Here is a 19,521-nt window from a genome sequence, read left to right as displayed (position 1 = left end):
ATGCCTTTACATTCTGATGAGCACTTGGGGCCCACAAGCTGAGTGACCAGGGAGTAAGCAGGTCAGGTCCCAGGGGACTGAGGAACGGAGCCCCAACGTGCCGGCGACTAGTGGCAGCCTCCCTTCGACCTGGCAGAGAGGTGCCGTCCTTGAAAACGGCCAACAGAGCTGAGCAGCCGCTCTGTCTCCTGCCTTTGATTGCATCGCGTCTCCTTGATTCCCTCTTCCTGTTACATCCCATTGCGTTGCTGCTCAGGAGCGTTTTCTGCAAAATGGGATTCTCCATCAGCTTTTTGAGGCGGGAGAGCAGGGCAGGTGCCTCCAGAACATCCTTTTGTCTTGATTAGAGGGTTTGGAAGTCATTACACATCGGGGGACAGAGCGGAGTGCTGGGCAGAGCACTTGTTCCTTCTGTGCTGGGACGTTGTGAAACGGGGACTGGCTGTGGCTGTCCCAGTCCTGTGGGGCTGGCCCGGGGGCGGCCCGCAGCCCAGCGCTCTGCGGCTCACCTTCTGGAGAGCTGGGACACTCCTTAGCAAGTTGAAACTTTTGGTGGGTTAGTGAGGCTGTGAATTTACCTCCCAAGTTCTCCTCCACTGTCCTCCTTCTTGGGAGAACGAGAAGTGATCGCCTTTCAACCCAGTTCCAGAAAAGTGCTGCCTTCTGGTTGATCTTAAATGCACATCCACTCAAAAGCATGTCTGGTTCTGGGCAGACATGGTGCACAGCTGCTGTTAACGTGCACATCTGTCCGCGAGGCACCTCCCAAGCAAGATTTGTACCCTCGCTAATGAGATGCAGGCTTTTCCTCCGGGCCAGCCTCCTGTTTCCTGGCTCTGTCTCCCTCTCCTCCTCATACACCAGGAGTCCCCAGCCTCCGGGCCTGTCACAACCTGGGCCACACAGCAGGAGGGGGGATTGAATGTCCAACGCTTGAATCATTCTGAAACCACCCCTCTCCACCCCAGTCCGTGGAAAAATTGATTTCCACGAAACCAGTCCCTGGTGTCAAAGAGGCTGGGGACCGCTGTCATACACTGTGTTTTCTCTTAGGGTGTTGCACTGGGAATGAGACGTTGCCCGTTCACTGACGCTGGTACTAAGACGTCTTCTTTTGAAAACGTACAAGACAGAACATGACCGATGCATCCTTTGTTTTCCTAGGTTTGTGGGTCACTCTGAAACTACTCCCGGGAGACATCCATCAGATCAGAAAGGAGTTTCCTCACCTAGTGGACCGGACCACCGCAGTCGCTCGAAAAACGGGCTTCCCCGAGATCATCATGCCTGGTAAGAACTGCCTCCTTCTGCATGTCTGCGCACAGTGCGGCTGCCGCCGGTGTCTGGGGATGTCACCTGGCTGGCACTGAGCACCACGTGGACAGTGACCCGTGGGAGTCCCAGCGAGCAGGGGCTGGGTGGGCAGATGGCTGTAAACTGCAGCCTGATCTTGCATCACTTCTGCAGGCCGGTGCCATGGGTCGGGCCGAGGGGAGGCGGCTGCTCTTGGTTACAATGACCTGGGAGGGAGCGCCTACAGACAGAGCCGCAGTGGGGACAGGAGGGCGAGAGGCGCACTGGCCAGCAGCCCCGGCCCGAGATAGGTTTCCTGTCCACAGCTGGGATAGACATCGTCCCTCTGTGGGCAAGCCCTTCCCTGCCCCTGTCCCGTGGCTGCCCGCCTCTGGCTGGAAGGCCTGAGTGCCTTTGGGTGGGTAACACACAGCCACTGAGTCACTGGTGATGTGTGTGTGTGGGGGGCCCTTCAGGGCTGGTGTGGGATTCATGTTCTGGCTCTGAGCACTGGGTTGGTACGGTGCCTGGTTCCCTGTAGGACTAAGGTGACACCATTATGGTGACAACCTGGGTTCACAGGGATGCCCCTGGGCTCCCTGAGGATCCTATAACAGCAATGCAACCATCTAGAACATGGTCAGGAGAATGGAGCACAGTTTAGGTAACCATCCCTGTTGGACTCCAAGCTTTGAACAAAGGCTCCCGGGAGGTTAGGTTCATTGTTACCTCCGGGGTCCACAGTAGTGAGAGTGCAGGACCTGGGGCCAGGCAGGTGCCTGCATCCCACCTGAGCCCTTCCCTAGCGCTGTGGCCTTGGGCAAGGCCCTGACTGCTCTAAGCTGTGGTTTCTGATTTGAAGAATGAGAATAATAATAATTCCCACGAAATCTGAGACTTGAGGGTATAAGTAACAGAAAACACTAGGCCCATTCAAATGGCCAAACCCAGAGAATACCCATGGGTCAGCTTGCGAGACCGGGGATAGGAGGCAGAGCCAGATTCTGAGTGTGCCTGGGTCCCAGGCCCCCTTTCTCTGCAGCTCCCTCCGCGCAGCTGTCTGTCTCTTTTGCGTGATGATGTCCTCCTCTGTGGACAGTCACTGCTTCCTCCCAGCTTCTTCTCAGATCCCAATGTGTCCTGAAACACATGGCAGGCTCCTGACCCAGGGCTCCTAGACCAGGAGCCTGAGCTCACCTTGATTGGAAGGCTGGACAGCTGGACAGTGACAGGCCATGTGGAATGAGGGGTCAGCTCCCAACTGCAGGGGGTGTGTGAGGGAGGCGTGGGCAACATACAGAGCCGGACTGACACCTGGACAGAAGAGGAAGGCGGGCAGGATGGGAAGGCCCAGCTCTGGCACCTGCTCAGTTCACACCTGTTATCAATACTAGAATTGCCCGGGCCCAGCCACAGGGCTTTCAGCTTATTATGCCAGTCACAGAATTCCATGTCAAGGTTAATCTCTTCTGTTTATTTAATACTTTTCAGTTGCCAAATAACTTCCATATTAATAATCGGATGTGGTCCTCACAAGATCTTGGGAAGCATGTTAATATTTGTCCTTTATATCCGTGGGATACTTTTTGGTTTGGAAGTAACGCTCACCAGAACAGTCTAGCTTTTCCATCCACTCATCCTGGAAGCCCATGAATTGGTTTTGAACTAATTCCCGTCAAGATTCTGCTGTAGCCTGAAGTCACGTGGCCAATGAGCAGTGGAAACGGGGCCAAACCGCCCCACGTCTGACAGCTGCCCGTGGCCACCTTTTATAGGGCTGTGCTGCGTGCGTGCAGGGGGCGGGGGCCTTCCGCGTGCACGCCGTCGGAGTCCTGGCGTGTTTACTACAGGGGAGCTGGTGACGTGCCCTTTCTGCTCTCACTGCCTCTCAGGGTTGTTGTGGGTCACGGTCTATGCCATCTGCTACATCAACAGGAAAGGCGTCCAGAATTGGCTAGGCTGAGCACCGAGGCCCCGCGGGGCAGTACGGCAGTGTGACAGTCCGCGTGTTAGGACACTGTGGCACATCGACTGCTTGTATGCGTCAAGTTGGCAGCACATTCATTTGGCTCCTTAGTGGGTGCACTGTTTGCATTTGGGCTTGAGATGCAGATTTATAGATTATGTCCCTTAACTCGGGCGGCCTTAGGATGTCTTCTTGTTCAGAGGAAGACGTGAGGAACTTCTGGTTCACGCAGGTCCCATTTCCCTTAGGACGGAGAATTAAAAAGCAAGTCTGCACCAGTCACGTCATGTCCCAAGAGACTCTTGGGGAAGCCACACAGCGCCCAGTGTTCCCTCAGGTTCCACGTGCTCAGTCGGGGGTGGGGGTTCCCAGCTTGAGTGAGTCCTGTATTTGTGGCTTAGCCGTGGCCTTGGGGGAGAGACGGCGTGAGGGGCTTTCACTCAGAGCCCAGGCTGGCCCATGTTGTCACGCATTTCCCACAGAGCCGTGCCTCTCCTCGGCTCCGTGGAGGGCCTGGCAGCAGCCCTAGCTGCAGGCTGACCCACTGGAAATCCTGGTGCCCTGAGGACATGGTGGGGAAGCAGTTTGCCCTGAGCTGGCACGGTGGCTGGAGGCCTCTGTCCCCCAAATGATGCCCTAGAGCCAGTGAGGCATGTGCTGGGTGTCTGTCGTGAGCTTCTGTCTGCGGGCTTTACCGACAAAAAAGTGGGGTCTCCCTCCGGGATGACCCCACGGTGAGCATCCCGGTCCAGTGGGAGAGGGGGACCCTGGCCTTTCACCGCCTCCCAGCGTGTGTTGGTCCTCTGGCTGCCGAGGCCGCTGTGAAACTTGTCCGCTTTTGGATTCTGTCTTCTGTGCCTTGGTAGAATTTTCAGGCTGAGGGTCCCACAGACCCCCCCTTGCCTTGAGGATAAGACTGGAGCGGTAGAGCGGTGGGTGGCTAAGCAGGGGGGAGGGAGGCTCAGTGGCTTGTCCCAGGCCACACAGCTCCCTGGTGGCAGGTTCCGGACCTGCAGCCTTGCCCCCAGCCCCCACCCCGTGCTCCGTCGTTAACGACTCTTAATGTCAGGAGCTGTGGTGTGGCTGCTTCCTTTCCCAGCAGCCTCTGGGGCTGTGGTGGCAACCCACTGGGAGTCTGATAATAATGATTTTTAAATGAAAGCTTAATTTACTAGTTGGATACATTAGAAGGCAGAATAGGGAAGAGGAAAAAAAAACAAACCCAAACAATAAAGCAAGGAGATTTTTTTTTTTTTCTTAAGGGATCCTTGTTCTTTGCCCAGAGAGGGCTGTTTTCTGCTCTGCACAAAACTTCCTCGTGTCCCCAGTGGGACAGCAAACAGGGGGGTCAGCCGTGGGAGGTGACCAGGCAGAGTGCAGAGCGGCAGCCCCGGGGTCCTGGCGTGCCCGCCACATCACGTGGCTAGTGGAGCTTGCCGTGTTCTCCCCGTCGGACTGTCCTCAGTGGGAAGAAAGTCTTGAGCTCATTTGTTGCATTTTGTTTGCACAGTTTAAGCCCCTCTCTCTTCAAAATGCGCAGGTCTGTGTTGTATGTCAGCTCTGCTTTAGTTAAAAAAAAAATAAGATGCACAGGTGTGTTTTCTGGCATCCCTGCCTGGCGGAGAGGAGATCCACGCAAAGAACTCTGCTCCTGACCCGTCCCTCGACCCCCACCTCAGGCAGCTCAGGACATGGGCTGTGGTTCGCACTCGTAATCCGCTTTCTGTTCAGCTCCTTCGTAAAGTGCACAAGAGGCCAGCGTTGCCCGTTATCCTTGGTGCCACAGCTGGGGAGATGATGCTCATTGGCTGCCAAGACTCAAGGTGACCTCAGCCAGTGGTCTGGTGAGGGGTGGTGACATGGGTCGAAGTGAGCCATGGACGCTGGAGGAGGGGACGAGTCCTTGCAGACTCGTTGTCCACCTTCGGTCCAGGCGGGGTGTGGGCTGCCCAGAACTGGCGGAGCTCTTCTGCCTGGGCGAGAACCAAGCAGATAACGAAGGCCTTGACATTCTTCCTCTTCCTCGAAAGTCTGATGATGATGATGATGATGAGAGTTGCTTTTCTCATGCTTTAGACGCTGAGACTGTTTTGTAGTGGGTGTTCCATAACCCCCTGACGGGGGACGTACCGTGCTCGGCTAGGAGAAGGCCCTGCAAAGTACATGGTCACCCAGTGCCTCATGGATCGGCTTTAAAGGCATAATCTTTCCTCCCAGGTGACGTTCGAAATGACATCTACATAACATTAGTCCAAGGGGATTTTGACAAAGGAAGTAAAACAACTGCGAAGAATGTGGAGGTTACAGTGTCCGTTTATGACGAAGACGGCAGGAGGCTGGAGGTACTTACTGCTGCAGGGTGGAGCCTGCAGCGTTGACGGGGTCCTTTCCGAGTGCGCCCGTCCGCTCTGCTGCAGACCGCGGGAGGACCGACGCCCGCGTCCAGGGCAGAGCCCTCGCTCTTTCTTCCCTTTCTCCCGCCGGCCTGGAGGCTGCTCTGCCCCAGGTCCTGGCGGCCGGTCTGTCCCAGGAGCTCAGACACAGTCATTGGCTCTCTTTGACCCATGGGGGAACCGAGGCCCAGAGAAGCTGGTCAGCTTGTTCAGGCTCAGAGCGTCTGACCTGGGGTTTGAACTTGGACACGGACCTTGTGCTCTGCTGGGAGGTGGTGGGGACCACACTGTCCTCCCGAGGGGTCACAGCATCCTGTGGGACGTGTCAGGGGCTGTGGCCTCTGCTGCCTGGAGGCCACATCAAAGCAGGAAGCCCTGCCTGTGCCGGGCGGCCTCTGTGGACCCTGGTCAGGGCAGTCCCTGTGTGTGCACCTGAGGCTCGGATCTGCCAGCGGTTGGGGGTGTCCTTTCTCTCTGGGTGGCTCTGTGTGCTCTCCCACCTGGCTTTTGCCACTTGGGCTTATCCAGTATTGTTCCCACAGGAGTTGAGTGGTGTGTTCACGGCTGGGGATGAATGGGAGGGAGGGTAACCACCTCCTAAATTTTGTCTGTAGCCATTTATTGGGGACCTACTGAGGGAATTGATTGACTGCCTGCAGGCCCTAACATTGATGTCACTATGCACGAGGGAGAGGAGGGTGGGGCTCCGTGCATCCCCCTGTGGCAGAGCCGTCAAGATCTGAAATGCCTAGGAGCGAGGTTGGCTGCTGGCCGCTGGCATTAGCTAAATGTGTCCATCCATTTGTGCGTGTCATGGGCACTCCTGGAGCGCGCTCCCCGTCTTCTGGCTGGTCTGAAGGGGGCGGGCAGGGGCGGGGGAGAGGGCTGGGGTGTCGAGCTCTGTGAGATCTGATGGAACTCCTTATACCTTCTTTTAAAGCACGTGATTTTCCCCGGCGCTGGTGATGAAGCGATTTCCGAGTACAAATCCGTGATTTACTACCAAGTTAAACAGCCGCGCTGGTTTGAGACCGTGAAGGTATTGTTGACATGGTCATTTTGTCCCCTGGGGTGGGTGATGAAAGGCTCGTTGGATCGTAGCCTGGGGAAGTGCCCCCTCCGCCCTGCCCAGCCCAGAGGAGCTTCCCCCAGTCGCTCAAGGTTGCTAAGGAACCATGCTGGCGTTGCTTGGAATACATTTAGTCTCATTTCCTTTTGGACGTAAAAATAGGCTGTTCACGGAAACAAACAACAGAGTCCTTTAAAGACAGCTCTTGTTTCTCTCTTCCTGGGTTTGTTTCATGTGTGAAATGCTGTCTCTGCACCACGTGGAGACCGATAGAGATGCCCGAGGGTAGAGGGTCTCACTTGGGAGACGCCCTGCTTCTGGCGTGTCCCCTGTGTGTCAGTGGGTGGCATGCTGATGCCCAGGGCCTGGCAGCTGCACACGGGCCAGCCCTCGGCTGAGGATCCGGGTGTAGACGAGGGAGCCGGGGCGTCTCTGCCGAGAGGTGGCACACACTCGGTCTCTTTTCTTTCCCCGTATGTCACAAGGAGAACGCGTCCCTTCAGCTGCCGAGGGCCAGAGTCCAGACACCTCGGGTGGGGCTCAGGATGAAAATGACAGCTTTTAAAAATAGACTCCTAACAGTGAGGATCAACACGCTTACAAATCCTTGAGCCGTCGGGCAGCGTCAGCCTGGCATCCTTTACAACATTATCGTGTTTAAATGTTCACCAGGCGCTTGCCTCTGGGACAAGTGCTCAGGGGATTCGGCCGTTCTGCGCCAGGGTGGCTTCAGTGGACTGGCGCTGTCAAGGCACGCACGCAGCGGCCAGGTGCTGACGTGTCCCTCTTCCCTTGCGCAGGTGGCCATTCCCATCGAGGACGCCAACCGCAGTCACCTCCGGTTCACCTTCCGCCATCGGTCCTCCCAGGACTGTGAGTAATCACCTTGTCACCCCTATTTGCCAAGGGACGACTGGGGGAAGATGCCCTCGGCTGCACTTGTTCTAGATTGTTCTACGACCGTTCTAGAGAGCCCCGGGACCTGGCTGCCCTGACACCTCAGCTCACGTCCCGCGTTCACCTGCTCCTGGGAAATGTTCTCAGCTCTTTCCGTTGAGCTGATGACAGGAGACCTTAATTTCTTGAATTTTTCTGGGGAGCTGCTGCTGCTTTCTGTTCCTGATTTCCTCTCTTCCGTGCTGACCTGTAATATTCTGTCCCATCCGTTGGAAAGATCGCTGAGGTCAGCTTGTAGGAGCCCAGTAGAGCAGGGCAGCCTGGCAAGTGTGGGAAATGCAGAGGTGTGGGCCAAGCAGAGCGGGGGGTGTGCGTGGGGGGTCCCGGGGGCAGGGGCACCTCAGCCAGGGCCGTGGGGGGCTGGCGCCCTGCATGAAGGGAATGGCGGGGGTGGGAGTTGTCCAGAGCATGGCCAGTGGGCTTCAAGGGGGGAGGGGCTGCTGGAGGGCAGCCCGAGTCCGGGGACCCACGGAGGACATGTCTCAGAATTGGAGCTCATTCCCTGCTATCACATGCTTATTCGCTCTAATTAATAAATCACAGTAGGGCAGAGGGGTATCTTCTGTAGCATTTTAATTTCCCAAATCCTTGTTTTCCTTGTCAGTTTTAAGTGCTCATTATAGACAAGATGCTGTCACCCGGCCTACCACGACACAGCTGTATAATTAATGAAGCCTCCCGGCCCCCGCTTGTGGGGGCTCGGGGACGTGTTGAGCATCCAGAGTGTGATGCTGATGAAGCCCCGAGCTGTCAGCGGCTGGAAGGATGGGGCCCCCGGGGCCTCTCCTGCGGCCCATCTGCCTCCCTCTGGGTCGGAAGTGGAAGGAGCTGAGGCCACAGGGCACGCTCGCCCTGCTAGCAAAACATGAGCTGCTCTCCCTTTAACAGAGCAAGCGATTGGCTTGCCCCCCTCCGCAACCCCCACCCTGGGTTGGAAAGTTTGTTGCTGATGTAAATATGTAACACTCTCTAGCAACTTGTTAGCAATTCCAGAGGCCTCCACTGGTGTTTTCCAGGAGCGCCAGCAGATGTGTGGCTTGGGGGCCTGCCTGCCAGGGGCTGATGTCCCCTATTTGCAGGGCCCAGTTGGGTGGGGCAGCCCTGCTGAGCTAGGTCCCGCTGCACTTGGCCGCCTGTGGCCCCTGGCACTTTGCCAATTTGTTATCTACCTCGTGTTAGCTGCTAACGAGTGTGTAACACGTGCAGTCCATTCTCTTGCTGTGACGATGTGCAGTGTTACTAAAAGTGCACATTTTTATCCTGAGCTACTTAGAGCAGGATCAGGGGAAGCCCTCAGCTGACCAGTGTGGTCACATGTGCTTCCCAATCACGGCTGCTTTCACAGATACATGTTTTATTTATGTAGTTTTGTGTGTCAGCCCAGACTTAGAAGGATCTGTTCTTTTTACCTGAACATTAAGATAGTTCGTTTTCTAGTGCCGTTTTATACGAGGGTCCATATGTTTTACTTTTATCCCTCTATTTTTGGTTAGTCAATTGTTCCATTTACCTAATTAGCATTTGTTGAGCACCTACTATGTGCCAGATGCTGATGGACCCCAGAATGCGAAGACTCGTGAGACGTGTTATCACAGGCTGCGGCATCTTAGGGTAGATGTTCTGAGCCCCTGACTCCAGGTGGGTGGATGTGCAGTCCTCCACTCTCTGACCTCTGGCCTCTCATTTCTAAAAAGAGACTCGGGGGTAAATAAAGATGTCTTCTAGCTCTGAAACGCAATGTCTCCATGTTATACTAAGATTGCATCTGGAGGGATGCATGGGGATCCGTTTCTTCAGTCCAGACTCCTTATCTGTCCCCACCTGGTCCGGCCCCTGCCTGCCTTGGGTTCCTCACTGTCCGCTGCTCACTCACCACACTGGCTTTCTGTCCCCAGACCAGCCAAACCCGGCCCCGCTCAGGGGCCTCTGTGCCTGGTCGTCACTTTTCCTGGAGGGGTTACGTCTTGGCTCCTGTATGGCTCATCTCAGAGAGGCCTTTTCCAGCCATCCAGCGGGATTGCCCCTAGTCCCACCATTACCCTCAACAAAGCACCATGTTTTATTTTCTTTGTTACCTGAAAGGACTTGTTGGTCGGCACGACCCGGAGTCAAATGGGTCTTTTTTGAGTGCGTAATCTACGGTGGGCACCACTGCATGTCCGGGGAAAGGAGCGGAGAGAAAACGCGCACTGTGCCTGCATTCAGAGTCTAGTGGGTGAAACTAGACAGACAGACAGACAGACAGACAGACACACACACACAGACACACACACACACACACACACACACACACACACAGACACCCCCCTACCCCCCACCCCCCCGTGACGTGGTGGAGATAAGGGCTGTTGTTCGGGTCCGCTCGGGCAGCCAGAACAAAATACCGTAGCCCGGGGGCTTCACAGAGTGACGTCCATTTTTCTCCCAGTTCTGCAGGCTGGGAGTCTGCAGCCAGGGTGCCCACCTGGCTGGGTCTGGGTGAGGACCCTCTTCTAGGTGCAGATGGCTGCCTCCCGCTGTGAGCTCACACGGAGGAGGGCCCTGGTGTCTCTTCCTCTTAGAAGGTCACTGGTTCTGTGGGGCCAGAGCTGCACCCATATGACCTCATTTCACCTTGAGCACCTGCTCACAGGCTTATCTGCTCTAGGGTCACATGCAGGTTAGGGCTTTACCATAACAATCCGGGGACACCATTCAGTCCATCACATCTATGAAGAAGAATACGCCAGGCAAGGGAAGAGAGGGGCCAGGCCACTCGTTACGCCTTTAGACAGGCCGGTCACTGCAGGGCAGATGGCGCCTCAGCAGAAACTTGAACAAAAGGAGGGGCTGAGCCTAACGTGCAGATACCTGGCAGGAGAGCTTTCTGACCAAAGAGAACCGAATTTCACCTGCAGGGCCTTAGCTTCCCTGTGGCTGACATCAGCGCAGGAGTGCATGGCGCGAGGGAGGACCCTCCCTCTTGTTCATGGCCAGAGCCAGTTTCCTCCGGGAATGCTCCGCCCCTCTGGCTGTCCTGCATGGTGGTCGGTGTTTCCAGGCCCCGTCCGTGCCCCATGGTGTGTGTGTGTCCCTGTGTTATGAACACACCGTCTCCATTAGCATCGCAAGGCTTTCAGTCTTGCAGGCTTTTTTAAAAAATCATCCTGGCACCGTTAGTCCTTTACTCACACATCAGTTCTCAGGTTCCGTGAGCAAGCTCTTCCGTGAGAATCTGTGTGAGACTGCTTTGAATTTAGAGGTTGGTTTGAGCACAGCTGATCCATTTGTGCTCCGAGTTTTCCTACTGGAGAACCTTGTCTGTTTCTTCGTTTCCTTACGTCTCCTTTCAATCTGTCCCTACAGACCTGGCACTTTTTTCCGTAAAGGAGGCCCTTGTAGCCCCTCCTGAGGTTACGCTGCCCTGGCAGCGGTTGAGGATGGTTATTGGTTTCTGTTGCAGCGAAGGACAAGTCCGAGAAGATATTTGCCCTGGCGTTTGTGAAGCTGATGAGATATGACGGGACCACCCTGAGGGACGGGGAGCACGACCTCATCGTCTACAAGGTAGACTGCCGGGCAGGCGCCATGCTGCTGCGGCTCACCGAGCCACTGCTCCCCGGGCTCCCCGGCCTGCGCCGATGTCCCCACCTGGGGGAGAGCGCTGCTCCCCAGTGACACGGAGCTGTGCCAATGCGCTTTCCAATGGCCAGCCTTTCTGCAGCTCCTAACAAGAGAAGACGATGTACATTAACACATTAGGTGCTCGCGTAACATGAATTAATCTCCGGGAATCAGAGAAATCGTTAGAATAAACAGTTTAAGCAAATGATACAGAACACGTATCATGATGGTTAAAAGGATTCAGGATAACAAGGGATAGGAAAAATTGTGGGTTGCTGATCGGGGCCTAATTCATCCCCCAGGCCGAAGCGAAGAAGCTGGAGGATGCGGCCACATACCTGAGCCTGCCGTCCACCAAGGCCGAGCTGGAGGAGAAGGGCCACTCGGCCACAGGCAAGAGCATGCAGAGCCTGGGCAGCTGCACCATCAGCAAAGACTCCTTCCAGATCTCCACGCTCGTCTGCTCCACGAAGCTCACCCAGAACGGTGAGCTGCTAGAGGGGCAGGTGCATGTTCGCCCCAGTTTCTCTCCCTCTACCCCATCCTTACCCTTTCTGTTGAGCGGGGACACAGCCAGCCCGCCGTCATGGCTTTCCTCCACGGTGGTCCATGTGGGTGTTGGCGGGCGAGAAAAGGAGGTGACGTCCATGGGACAGCAAGATCCATGCCTGATTGTGACCTCAGATTAACCTTAAAGGTAGACAGAGCAATGGATTGACTCTTAGAAAAGCTTTTTAGCCAAAGGAAGGTGCCATGACATAAGGTAAAATCCGTAAGATCTGGAGTCTGAGGACTGGGGTTAAGCGCTAGTCCAGTACTTGCCCTGGCAATGACCTTGACCTTGGTCCTTCGAGCCTCATTTGTGCCTGGGTTATCATGTCTGCCTCAGAGGGCTTTGTGAGGACTCTGCAGGGGGCGGGGAACCCACCCTCTGTGTGTCTTCCCCTCCCCAAGCTAGTCACTGAGAAAATGACCAGTTTTCCTTGTTTTTTAAAAGTTGGTTTTGATGCCATTCCTAGTCCCCCCATCAGTGAGATAAGGCGCCCCTTGCTGATTGGCATACAGAAGCGCAGCCTTGACCAGCATCAGGCAGCGTCCAGTGTCCCCGTGCAGGACCGGCCTGTTCTCCATGTTTTTCTTATGTGCTGGCACTCTCCGGGGACACGGCTGTCTGGCCAGGGCACTTCTTAGTCCCTGCGCACGGTCTGGATGAGGCAGAGGTCCCTTGGCACAAATCTGCCGTTAAAAGTGCATCCCCCCAAATGTGACAGTGTCACAGCGGGCAGAGTACTCTATGCAGTCTTGAAAGTCAGCTGGAAAGCCTGAAGCTTTCCTCTTTGCACCCCAATGCGGATTTTGATTATTAGTGTTTGTTGCTGTCAGGAACTGTGTCCATAAATCTTGTCAGCATCTCGGATTTGCCCGAGGGACAGTCATCGTTTGGAATTTAACAGGATCAACATAGGACAAAAGTAACACCATCGTCTGGAAGGCACCACGTGTGGCTGTGGGAAGTGCACCGGGTGTTGGGGTGCACGCCCTTTGCAGATGGTCCCCTCTGTCTCTGCTCTGCCGAACAGGGCTGTGTGGGGGAGGGGGCTGTCACTCAAAAGCTGGAGGTCATTGGGATACACATCTCTCAGGTTACTCTAGAAACATGACCTGAAACATTGTGAGTTTTCCCAGCTCGTGGGTGTGCAGCCTCTCCCTGAGACCGTGCAGACCCTTATCCCTCTGTGCTAGGGGGGCCAGGAACGCACAGGCGGCTGCCAGTTTAGGGCCCAGAAAGCATGTGGCCCACAAGGCGAGGGCTGGTTGGCACTCGATTATGGAAAGATTGCCCCATAGTTCAAATGCTGCTTACTCTCTGGATGTGCTCCTGATGGTCCATGGGCCTGACAGCTGCCCCCAGGACCTCACATACTCGGGGCTACGGCAGCCTGTCCAGCGAGGTGTCACCCCCATCTGTATGGCCCTGCAGCGCCCCAGTAGGTGCTGACAATTGAGCTGCTTGTGTGTTTCTGTTTTCACTGTGCAGGAATCCACCATCTTATATATGTGGGTCATATTCTTTCTTTTTTAATTTTTATTTATTTGTGAGAGAGGACAGGAGAGAGGGAGGGGGGAAAGGGATAAAGCGCGGTGGGGAGACATCGATTTGCCGTTTCATTTATCCGTGCATCATTGGTTGATTCTCTTATGTGCCCTGATAGCGGATTGAACCCACAACGTTGACCTATCAGGATGACGCTCTAACCAACTGAGCTACCCGGCCAGGGCCTATGTGAGTCATATTCTAAAAGCGTGTTTGGAAGTTGTTATTTGGACCTTGAGTATATTTTCTCCTTCAAACAATGTTCTGAATAGCAGTTAAGTTGTGAGACCCACCCACAGAGTCCTTCTTAACCCACATACTCCTGGAGGATACTGTGAACTAGGAAGTCCCCAAGGCACGAAAGTCACAGAAATCTCAGGGGGACATTTCTTTCCCCTCAGAGCTCCCTGAGTCTCGCCAGCCCCAGGGCCACTCCATCCCTGGAGCTGAGGGAGAGAGGCATCCTGGGCTTCCTGCAGCCGTTGCTGGGCGACAGGGAGATGCTGATGTGATGCTGCCCACTAAGGGTTAGGTGGGCGCCTTCTGGCTCTCATTTCTCCCCAGCCAACGATTCCTCTTTTGGGGACAGTGGCATGTCAAGTGGGTGCGAGGTGGGGCTGCCCCGGCCGGCATTGACCGTGGATGCCCAGACTGTCATTTGAGAGTCATTCCTCTGTGACTGGCCCAGGTGCACCTTCCCCCAGGTGCACGGGGCGGAGGTGGCCCCGGCCTCCCTCGTGGCCACAGTGGCGCGCACTTGGCCGGATGGGATCCGCGTGATTGACCAGTGTTAAGAACTATAGTAATGCGTGGGACATGGAGGCCTCCTTTAAACCCTGGGACGCAGAGCATGTCACGGCAGCACGCGGCCTTTCTCAGCACTGCCCTCTCAGCGAGGAGTGGAGACACGTGGCGTGTCACCACGTATGGCTGATGGTTCCGGTCCCCGCTCGTCTCTCAGATGGGCCGCGGCCCCTGGGCTTTATGCTGCCGGGCCTCGCGCTATTTTCTCCGTGTGCCCAGGCCTGTGACTGGTTAACGCTGGACCCGTCGTTCGGATGGAGAGACTGAGGTGGAACTGCTCGCCCAGGGTCCCACCACCCATGCTTCGCGCATCCAGTTACTTAGGATGCTGTGCCCTTTACATGTCACTGTTTTTAACTCTGTTGGCCCGACCTGCGGGTAAGGTCACAGAAATGAAGATGTGCATTTTTGTGCCCATCCCACGTGTGCCTTTTTTAAAACTTTTTCTTTTTTAAGATTTTATTTATTTATTTTTAGAGAGACGGAACAGGAGGGAGAAAGAGAGGGAGAAAGAGATCCAAGTGTGGTTGCCTCTCACACGCCCCCCCACTGGGTACCTGGCCTGCAACTCAGGGATGTGCCCTGACTGGGAATTGAACCAGCCATCCTTTGGTTCGCAGGCCGGCGCTCAATCCACTGAGCCACACCAGCCAGGGCCCGTTTGTGCCTTTTGTGTGCTTTTAACCTTAAATTCCAGTTGGTGTCTTGTGTTCCCTGAAATTCCACCTTGTGCCAGACTTACATTTGTCCTTTCAGTATTACCTAGGGTTTTTCTTAAGGAGATAATCGCAGTCGCTGAAGACTGTCCCCGATGAGCACCGATAGGCAGTCAGAGCCCCTTTGCTAACTGTGTGTTTTCATGTAATGGGTCGTAAAATAACTTCAAGTTAAATGGCGTAGGCCCTCGATCTTCCCTAGAGATGTTCTGGGTTCTGCCTTCATGCCTTCAAGGACATCGTGCTGCCTTAAAATCCTTCCTTGGGCATCGTCCTATGCAGTTAGTCTGTAAGAGCCAAATGCATTCCGTTTGTGATTTTTTAACTGGAAAGCACAAAACACTGCAACCCCAAGAAACAGCTGTGGACAGCGAGGCCTGGGTGGGGTCTGTGAGCCCCGCACGGCAGTGGTCCCTGTGGGCCGGGGTCCCTGCCACTGTGCCGCCTCAGGACCAGAGTCTATGTAGCTCTTTTAGATGACTTTATGTAAAAAACGAAACAACAGCGTCTTGCTCTGAAACTTGGGAGAAGCAGCCGGGGCAGCCCTCGTGGGTGTGTGCGTAGCTTCTCCTGGCCCCGCCGCTCGGAATCTGCACGCCTGTAGACAGGCTGGACTGCCTTGCTCAGGCTCCCGGATGACCCTTGTGATGAGCGGTTCCGTGGAAATCACTTCCTGGTGACTGTAGCTGGAAACAATGAATTCAACCCCACTGGGGTCCGGTGGGTGCGCGACCCCGTGGCATGTTAGCCGGGGACGATCTCCGCAGGGGGTCAGCGTTCCTGCTGACAGCGCACACGGGTCCTCGCGGGGGGTGCGCAGAGGAGATGGGGCTCCCGCGGGGGGCTGACCGGGGCCTCTGTTCCAGTGGACCTGCTGGGGCTCCTGAAGTGGCGGTCCAACACCAGCCTGCTGCAGCAGAACCTCCGGCAGCTGATGAAGGTGGACGGCGGTGAGGTGGTGAAGGTGAGCGGGGCCCGGCGGGCGGGCGTGGGCGGGCGTGGGCGGGCTCGTTGGCCCCCCCGGGTGCTGTCGTTTGCGCCGCCGCCTCCGGGGTGGCGTGCGATGCTGGTCGTGATCCCTAACAAAGGCTTTCTTTGGGGTTGACGTGCATCTCTGAGTGGGCAGCATCCCTTCGGGACTCCGGTCTGGGGTTGGTCTGCTTCATGGTGAAGGCCGTGGGGTGTGGAGTCAGGCCAGCCCTGGGTCCTGGGTCCTCCTCCCATGGGTCCTCGCAGCGGGGCTGACGGACGTTCCATCACTTCATTCAGCCTCGCTCTCCCTGCTGTCTAAGGGAAGCACCGGTGCCTCTGCAGAAGGCGGCTGCGGAGGTTCAGGGAGATTCAGTGGCCTGCCCCTGCCCTGCTCATTGTCATTACCTGACCCTTGTCATTACCTGACCCTTGTCATTAGCCCCGGCTCCTGACTCACTTGGAGCTCCTGTGGCTGATCTGGGCAGAAGGTGGCAGACAGGGCAGACCAGCACCCCAGAGTCTTGGCCCGTTTCTTCCCTTGCAACCTTGGACTTCTTTCTCCTTTCTTCTTTTTTTAAAGATTTTATTTATTTACTTTTAGGCAGGGGAAGGGAGGGAGAAAGAGAGGGAGGGAAACAGCAATGTGTGAGAGATAAGTCAACTGGTTGCCTCTTGCACACCTCTAAATTGGGGACCTGGCGCACAACCCAGGCACGTGCCCTGACCGGGAATCGAAGCAGCGACCTTCTAGCCTGCAGGCTGGCACTCAATCCACTGAGCCACGCCAGCCAGGGCTGGACCTCTCTCTGAGCCTCCCACTTAGCAGACCCTGGAGAGAATGTTAGGTGTCCTCTCAAAGCTTTGTAAGACAGGACAGTCAGACTAGGCTGATCTTATTCTCCATTAGGATTGTTGGTGGTTCTGAAATTTTCTCCAATTTTAGGATCTTCTTGTCTCTTATGTGCCCAGACGACTTGCCATAAGGAAATGGCATGTTCGTGTTCAGTATGTTCCCTGTGGCCGGTGGGTGGGTGACAAGCCGGTCCCCAACGCGGGGTTTTTTGTGAACGAGGTCTCCACAGCCTGTTGTGGCCCCAGCCCTTCCCCGGCCTCTAGAGAGGCTTGCAGAGGGGGACTGTCTTATCTCTGTAAAAATTAATTACACAAAGTGATTTTAATTAATCGGCAGTATGGTCAACGTCTGTATAAATTAATTTGGTGGCACTGCTTCCCTGACTTCATTGTGTAGCCGTTGAAACATCCCTCACTCATCCGCCACGTAGAAGCGTCTTTTCAGGTCCTCACCGGCTGCCACCTGGGGACCCTGTCCACGGCATTTTAAATTTCCCTGGGTCCTGTAAATTCTCCGATTCACAGGGAAGCTGGGTGAATAAGTTAACATAACTTTAGAAGGCAGTTAATGAAATTTTGTCCTGTGCCATTTGTAAGTCCCCGTGCCACGTCAGGAATTAGCTGTACTTCTGTTGACCTGTTGTCATGCTCACCCAGGGAAATCAAGAATGGCCTCACCTTGTTTTCCGTTCCTGTGATCTAATCTACTGTCACATCCGACTGCTCCTCCCTGGAAATGGTTTTCACATCTCTGCTTCCTGTGCACCATGGGGCCAGGGGACCTGGCCGGCCCTCGCCTTGTTCGAATGACGGTCTCTTGGCCAGGGTAGTCTGTGTGTTCTGTAGGCCTGGAGACATGAATCGACTTGTCTAAGGTCAACGGCTGTTCTGGGACAGGACTGGAGAGGCCCCCAGCTTGCTTGGGAGGCTCCTTTTACTCTGTTTAAGGACACTGATAGACCATGGGGTATTTATTTCCATTTATTCAAGGCCTTTCTTCTGTATCCTTCTAAGTAGTAGTAGAGAGATGACATTGCTTGACAGATTGAGAGAAGCACTTGCTTGTTCAGTGAAAGATACCGTCTCCTGTTTTGGTGGCAAGTGGAAGTGGTGAGTTTGGTTCCCAAGTGGAGATGGTCTTAGAGAGAGACTGGGTGTCCAAAGGAGCCCTCCCGTGGCCCCGGGCACGGGATCTCCTTCACGGAGCTCGCATCCCCGCGCCCCTGCAGCCACGGCTGATGAACACGGCCATGGCCTTCTGCTGCCATGCTCTGTGCTGTGATCCCGTCCCTTGTCTGGGTGAACCTGCGGCAGGGACGCTGGGTGAACCGTGACGAGCCAGGCTTGGCACCTGGAGTCCATTGGCAGTAACATCGGGCTGTCCAAAGATGGCAGAGTTGTGATTCTGCAAAGACCTCGCAATCGGAAAAGGGTGGGAAATGACTCAAAAGTAATTGCTGTTGCGTTCATTGTCACCGGACTCATGGAAACCAGGCAAGGGTTGGAACGGCCCCCTGGGAGGGGACTGTAGGGCCTCCCCTGCTGCCAGTCCCGCTGCTGGACTCCAAGAGTCTCTGCGTCTTTGTTCTGAAGTCACGTAACCTCCAGTTTTTGTCTTGTGCATCTAATGGCTGGAAAAATCCCTGAAGTTCCTAGTGGCCCAGGGGACGCTGGGCAGCAGTGGGTGTGAAGGCCGTGAAGGCCGTGCCAGGGCCCACTCCGACCCCTGGCCCGTGTCTCTGCAGTTCCTCCAGGACACCTTGGACGCCCTGTTCAACATCATGATGGAGAACTCGGAGAGTGAGACCTTTGACACGCTTGTGTTTGATGCGCTGGTAAGGGGCCCCCGCTTTTCCTCTGCTCAGGTGTTCAAATGCCCTTTCAACATGGTTGTTTTGAAGCTGGGGCCAGGGGACCCATCCCGGTAGCTTTGAAAGCATTGCCGTGGACATTGAGTCAGCAGATAAATGGAGAGCCAGAAGGTTTCTTTGAACTGCACTCTTGTTAGGCAAACGCAGTGTGTGGGGTAAAGAGGGGTAAACTGTCTGACCAAATGCTGTCTGAACGTCTTATCGTTCATTGAGTCACGTGGTGCCAATGACTCACATGAGGATTCCGAAGGGTTTGCGTTATCTTGTTAATGAAAAAATTAATGTCACAGGTATTTATCATTGGACTCATTGCTGATCGAAAATTTCAGCATTTCAATCCCGTTTTGGAAACCTACATTAAGAAACACTTCAGCGCGACGTTAGCCTACACGTAAGTTCTCTTGGTTGTTTTAAAACCAAAACTTTTTGGTATGTTTGTTATTAAGAGCTTTTTCGTGTACTTTTGAACGTGGCCATACATTGCCCTCCTCAAAACTCTGAATATACCGGGATAATGTGTATTATTATTTCCCTCTTAACAGAGCTGCAAAGCTTGTCGGAAGAGGTATGTTGCAAATGATCCTAACATTCTGGCATAAATTCTTTCTGTTCTCTGCATCTTCTATCTTCTTGGAGATTTTAGTTCACGCAGAGAGCCCGCTGCCCTGCCGCTACCCAGCAAGCATACGGTGAATGAACCCACGCATGTGTTCGTGTTTTGAAATTATTGGTGGTTTTGTGTCAATAAAATTCAGTATGGTACTTTTTGATATATCATTTTGCTCTTTAAAGAATGCCTTCTCTTTTTTGGAAGATTTTATTTATTTATTTCTAGAGAGCAGGGAAGGGAGGGAGACAGAGAGGGAGAGAGACATCCATGTGTGGGAGATACATGGATTGGTTGCCTCACATGCACCCCCAACCAGGGAC

At 54.7% G+C, this 19,521-nt stretch overlaps 1 protein-coding gene across 1 annotated transcript in view; it reads left to right on the top strand.

The window, feature by feature from the left end:
* DOCK1 (dedicator of cytokinesis 1) overlaps window positions 1–19,521 on the top strand; it is a 385,242-nt gene that overhangs the window by 69,748 nt on the left and 295,973 nt on the right. Inside the window, exons 13-21 of the mRNA XM_090278686.1 lie at window positions 1,165–1,290; window positions 5,477–5,601; window positions 6,593–6,691; window positions 7,522–7,594; window positions 11,121–11,224; window positions 11,584–11,767; window positions 15,763–15,860; window positions 18,466–18,555; window positions 18,882–18,982. Coding sequence (XP_090134812.1) covers window positions 1,165–1,290; window positions 5,477–5,601; window positions 6,593–6,691; window positions 7,522–7,594; window positions 11,121–11,224; window positions 11,584–11,767; window positions 15,763–15,860; window positions 18,466–18,555; window positions 18,882–18,982 — 1,000 coding nt within the window. The remainder of the gene's footprint in view (window positions 1–1,164; window positions 1,291–5,476; window positions 5,602–6,592; window positions 6,692–7,521; window positions 7,595–11,120; window positions 11,225–11,583; window positions 11,768–15,762; window positions 15,861–18,465; window positions 18,556–18,881; window positions 18,983–19,521) is intronic.

Source organism: Furipterus horrens, unplaced genomic scaffold, assembly GCF_987537825.1.
Source record: "Furipterus horrens unplaced genomic scaffold, mFurHor1.1.pri manual_scaffold_5, whole genome shotgun sequence".
NCBI lineage: Eukaryota > Metazoa > Chordata > Mammalia > Chiroptera > Furipteridae > Furipterus > Furipterus horrens.
This window is presented reverse-complemented; position numbering and strand designations above follow the sequence as displayed.